This window comes from Apostichopus japonicus, chromosome 19, assembly GCF_037975245.1.
Source record: "Apostichopus japonicus isolate 1M-3 chromosome 19, ASM3797524v1, whole genome shotgun sequence".
In the NCBI taxonomy this organism is placed as follows: domain Eukaryota; kingdom Metazoa; phylum Echinodermata; class Holothuroidea; order Aspidochirotida; family Stichopodidae; genus Apostichopus; species Apostichopus japonicus.
In genome coordinates, this window is record NC_092579.1 from 26,484,769 (window position 1) to 26,490,707 (window position 5,939).

General features: G+C 37.2%; 1 protein-coding gene across 1 annotated transcript; it reads left to right on the forward strand.

Annotated features, from left to right (window-relative positions):
* The first annotated feature begins 910 nt into the window (after positions 1–910).
* Positions 911–3,379, forward strand: LOC139960366 (FAD-linked sulfhydryl oxidase ALR-like). The gene is made up of 3 exons (XM_071958680.1): positions 911–1,092; positions 2,357–2,553; positions 3,123–3,379. Exons 1-3 carry the CDS (start codon positions 934–936, stop codon positions 3,289–3,291), a joined length of 525 nt encoding a protein of 174 aa, XP_071814781.1. The 5' UTR covers positions 911–933; the 3' UTR covers positions 3,292–3,379.
* The last annotated feature ends 2,560 nt before the right edge of the window (positions 3,380–5,939 follow it).

Below are 5,939 nucleotides of genomic sequence, written 5' to 3' on the forward strand. Positions count from 1 at the left end.
CCAACACGTTCTAGTATGTATTTTTAAATGTTTGATATTGTCAAGATACAGGGCTGTAGCCATTTAGGAGCATGGGACACGTGCCTCCTCTCATCCCACAAACTTTTTTTCCAAATGTTTAACATAAGATAACACACAAAGTGCACACAGATGTAGTTAACATGATTGAAATGGTAGCACCAATTTGTAACTACTATACCCCTGCTCCTCCTTCCCTCCTAAAATTCGAATTCATTACAGGTAGAGCCTAAGTGGATGCATGAAAAGTCATATCAATACAAGGGTTTAAAAAATGGTGACAACAATTTGGCTTTGTCCTTCACACCACAAAGGCTGGCCTCGCGCCTGGTTGTTTCTATGGTTACTTTTAAGTGAAGATCGTTGCTCAAATATTAAACTTTAATAATAATTTTAAAAAACTTTTTTAACACCACCCTGGCAACTCCTATCATCGCCCCACCACCCCCCCCCCCCAGCTCCTTCCTTAATCAATTCCGCCACGATGTTTGCCCAGGCAAGCAAAATTTGTGCAAACGCACTCAAATTGGACCATTGTAGCATTTTCCCCCTATTTATGGACCAAAGACAAATGTTATTTCACTCATTTTTGAAAGTGGGGGAGGGTGCTGCTGAGGAATTGATGATTATTATGGTGTATATGTTTCCCACATTTGGATTTTAGTATAGGCAAAACACATGAATCGTCCTCGATCCTACCATGTGTCTCTTTCCGGTTAGTTTTGTTTCTAATCATTCAGTACTCTTAAGACCTAATTGAATTGAAGAAGGTCCGAATTTTTAATATTGGTCTTAAATGATTAAAATCACAGTTTCGAAGCGGGTACCAAACGAGCTTTCTCCGTACATCGGTCACGATCTCCGCCAACTTGTAGCAACGCTGGCGTCCAATGGAAACGATTGCGCAATAAGAAAATGGCTGCTTCCATGGATGCATTCTTCGCGTCAGAGCGAGAACACAACGCAAAAGGGAATGCAGGAAAGAAGACCAAACCATGTCGGGCTTGCATGGATTTTAAAAGTTTTGCGAAAGCTCGAGGCGTCATAATGCCGACAGATACACCAGTTGAGAAAGTTCGTTGTACTTGTCTTTCAAAGTTACCCCCATTAGACCTAACGTTATACCGTGCAGGAAAATGGTTAGGCTAGAGGCCTAACGAGAAGCTTAACAATGATTAATGTATTCTCTCCTACATATCAGGGCTATTATTAATAACGTTCCTATCCTAAATTTAAATCTATGACCACCCAGTTACCAGTTGCACATACAGAGCTCTAGGCATAAATGTGGGTTTGACTGAAGCTGTATCAAATGAAATGGTGATAGGATAATCGAAAGTTAAGATGTCAAAACTACTAGGGCTATAGGCCTAGTTAGGGTTTGTCTAAAGTTAGGCAATCTTTGTTGAATGCTTCAGTGAACAGTGTTGCCAAATTTTGCCAAGTTGGTTGCTAAAAGATAAGAACATTGGGAAAGGCAGGTTTCTGTAGAAGTGTCAACATGATTATTCAGGTTTTATTGCTTTTTTGCTCATCTCCCTGCATATTTGATTTTTTAATTCCTTTTTTTAATCAGAAATCTGCTGCACATATGTTTTAACTGCATTAGGAACTTGGAGAAAATCTAAAACCTATTTTGGGACTTACTTTTTATAGAATGTTGATGGCATTTTACAGCTCTAATGTATCCCATACAAAAAAAAGTCCTGCATAAAATCCTGCAGGATCCTGCAGGATTTTTTGCAGGATTTGGCCACATCCTGCATGCTTATGAAGGATTCCTGTACATGCATCATGGAATCCTGCATGCATATGAAGGATTCTTGTACGTTTGGAAGGATTCCTGTTCCATATACAGGAATCCTATGAGATTCCTGCAGGACTTTTTTGTATGGGGTTAACTAGAGAATTTACTTTATGTAGCCCACGTTATTAATGAAGAAGTAATTGTTACTTTTCAAATCACTATCTGGTTTTACTTGCAGTTTGCCCATTCCTCCCAATTTTTACTCACTCTCCCAATTTTGGCTGTGAAAAATTTGAAAATCCCCCATTTTAATGAAAGACAGGTTGGCAGGTCTTTAATTGTAAAGGACTTTCATTTCAAGAACCATTCTTCAGGGATATTCTTGAATTATTCCAAAAAAAAATCAATATGTGCCAAACAGCCTTAAAGTCTGTAGAATTGGTGTAAAAATTCTGACTTTTAAACTTTTAGGCGATTGAGATCAGTGGGTATTACAGATGATGATCAAATCTAGAGGAGAAATTTTGCTGCCTGAATTTGACAGCTGTAAAGTTTAGATTTCTTTATAACATATTCTTTCACATTAAATAGGTACCAAAGGAACCAACCAGAGAATGTCCTCTTGACAAGGATGAATTAGGTCGTAACACTTGGTCCTTACTACATACTACAGCGGCCTACTATCCAGATGAACCAAGTAGAAATCAGCAGACAGATATGAATCAGTTTATTCATCTATTTTCAAAGTTTTACCCATGTGACTTTTGTGCAGCAGATCTTAGGCAAGAGTAAGTTGAACAAGTTAAATTTTCAATATTTAGTTTTCAATATTAGAAATAATTTCATGTTTAGTAAGGTGGCAAGTTATGCTGAAATTACATCTTGATGAAAATTGTCAAATTATTGACTTGCTGATTTGCCTGTACTTAAGTTGGCAACCTGTTAATGTATACATGTATGTATGTATTCTAGATCCTCCTACAAGCAGGAACTCGCAAAGAAGTCTCATTGGCTAACCAAAGCCGCAAGCTGACCAAAGTCAGTCTCTTAGATTCATATTTAACGTCCATGATAAGTAAATAAGTGATACGTAAATAAAATGATACATAAATTATACATAATCAAATAAATGATGCGTACAAACAGTTTGATAATTTCCGTCAAGATGCCACGTCATGTGTCGTTGGACAGTCAGTCTACAACTCGTCTGTCCATTCAGGACCAACAAATTTCATTGACCATCTAGAAAGTAGACCCTATGGTTCTCCTGAGAACAGCACATTGTAGAATCAATAAACAATTTACCACTTTTAATGATTAGATGCTCTATCTTTTGCTTTGTTTTATCTTCGTGCAGTCTGAAGTCGCATCCACCTGACACCAGTAGCAGGAGTAATCTGCAGCAATGGATGTGTCGTATGCATAATATAGTCAACGTGAAACTAGGAAAACCAGAATTTGATTGTTCAAAGGTAGAGGAGAGATGGAAGGACGGCTGGAAGGATGGGTCATGTGACTGGAGTTGACCAATGATGGGACAGTAGCAACACACAGTTCTATTATTTTTACTACAGTAGATGAAGATCCTTAGAAAAAGAAACCAGAAACTAACAAGAAAGTATCAAATATTGCTGCTTCAACCGGGGTTTCATCTGCAGTAATGATTATTAAAATTATATTAGAAACACAACAGACAATGCTAAATATACTGCTAGTGGGTACAGAGTAAACAGCATTCGAGGGATATGTCACAAGTTTAAAAGAGGTGGAAAGTTAGTGGGAAAGTGCAATGAATAGGGGTCATAAAGAGGGAGGGGGATGGGAATTTCATCTCTTTTAACCAACCCAGGCGAGGTTGAAATATTTAATACTTTCTTGTAAACTTTGTTCTTCGTTTGTCTCTGTTCCTATTTTTCCAAGGAATTACATTTCATAAAAAAATTTACATATCGGTGTACACATGTTTTATCTTCATTTCAAATAGCGTATACCACATCCAACATGTCTGCTCTAATGACGAGAGTAAAGTGTGCAGGGTGTTAACCATTTACTGATTATACTGTACTTTGCTTCAAATGGAGACTGGATTTGTAATGTTTTGTAAAGTTTTGTACTCTACACTATAGTTGTCTCCAGCAGTTGTATTTTTGCATCAATTATCTCTAAACTGTGGTTGCTTTAATTACACCATACTACAGTTAGGTATAAATATTGCATTTCAAGATGGAAACCTTTGTAATTATTCCAACTCCTAGTATACTCATTCACTAATACAGGTGAACTGTTTTGCAGTGGTTACATTCTCTGCTGAACATTTACTATTTTCCTGGTGTAAAACCCACTAGAAACCAGAATTTCCTCATCTTTAAGTCAGTTCAACTATTTGCTGATATTTTTGCCTGCCACCGAAGATGAAAATCTGCATCATGTAAAATAACGTAAATTTTGAGTTAAATCTATTCTGCTCATTATTTCAGTGTCTGTTATGTTACTGTAAATCAAATTGCATGATTTCAACTGCCCACAAACTGCTTGAAAACAGACTTGTGTGATTGAACAAGAAAATTTTCCTGTATCTTCAATGTTGCAAGATTGACTCAGTCATATCTGGAAATCAGAAAGTTAACACTCGTGGAATAGTTATTCTTATTGAGTATATAATTAAAATTCCATTCCAAATATATATGATTATGACATTTAATGGTATATTTTTATTCATTTCTAATTTTTTGATGCAAATCTTAACCTTTGCAACCATGATGTTATGGGTGTGCATGTGTGTGCATGTGTCTGTATGTTAGAGGTAGGCTGCCCATGTATGGAATTTTGCAGTTTGTAGACCAGATTAGGAAGTTTTGGAATGGGGCATAATAAAGAGAGAATATAGACAAAATTGCATAAAGGAGTGAATAGTAGTATACTATAAACACTGGCATAACACCACCATCATTAAATCAGGACCCAGGATTTCTCGGGGCAAGAGGAGGGGGTGGGGGGGGGGGGTAGGTATTACCAGCGTAAAACATAAATGGCTATCAAAACCGGAAACCAACAGGCGTGGTGATTCCCTTTCATGTTTCATGTTTCCTAACTACATGTAAACAAGAAGTTTGATCCACATACCAAATTTGAAGTTCGTCCAAGCTTTAAATTTAAAGTTATCACGTTAATAAGGTTTCAGAAGTTGCCCACTACTCAATTGACATTTGACATTCACAGAAAACAACCTGGTTCTTGTTCTTATTAATGTGAATCTACGTGTATTATCATACGAAATGGTAAAGTTCCTGCAAGGTTAAAGTTTGGAGTTAACCCGGTTACAATATGTTCATGTTTGAACTCAGGTGACTAGAAGAAAGTGAATTGCTACCAGAATTGGCATAGTACACTCATCCATCATATTCCTAAAAATGGCCAAGGGAAATCACATCATCGAGTGGTAACCTTGATGACTTCAAATTGATGAGGAAGGTAGATGAGAGAAAAAAGGGGGGGGGGGGGGGTAATGGCTGTGTAAACTGGCATCGGCATGTTTGCATCGATATAATGTTATAACGTGTTATAACAGTATATCATATGTGGATTACATAACCTCTAAATGTCATATATCCCGTGAATGTTATCTCGTATCATTTAGAAAACACGCAGTCATTAGAGCTGACATTGGAATCTTGAGCTTAATAACCTTTAATATTAGTAATATTCCTTTAGCTTTTCGCAGGTCATAACTTGAATGCTTCTCGCCATACTTGCGTCAATAATGGGTGCAACGTAATGTGGTTTTCAGGCGACTCAATTCTAACACCAGCGCCCCAATAGTTATACAAACATTTTGGTGTATAATTAGATATAAACTCAACTTTTTGATTTTGCATGTGTGATTGAGAAGGTGTTTACCCGTAGCAGTGTTCTTATTCTTTCCCGGCTAAAATATAAAACAGAATCCCCCTGACTGAGCCCGATTGACGATGAGGGTGGTGGGGCCATGTCCTCCAACGCCCACCCAAGTGTTGTACCTATAATTTAGCACCTGTGGGACTGAACTTCTGCCATGCAATTTGAAGCCAAGTAGGCTTATTTATCTGAGAGAAATTAATTATTTACCGTCTCAAATGGAAAGAACATATTTAAGGGTGCTCAAGTAAATTAATGATTCTTGGTCAGTTTATCATAA

Coding starts and splice junctions, on each gene's coding strand:
- LOC139960366 (XM_071958680.1), top strand. CDS start 934: ATGGCTGCTTCCATGGATGCATTCTTCGCGTCAGAGCGAGAACACAAC. Junction 1,093..2,356: donor CAGATACACCAGTTGAGAAA/GTTCGTTGTACT, acceptor CACATTAAATAG/GTACCAAAGGAACCAACCAG. Junction 2,554..3,122: donor GCAGCAGATCTTAGGCAAGA/GTAAGTTGAACA, acceptor ATCTTCGTGCAG/TCTGAAGTCGCATCCACCTG.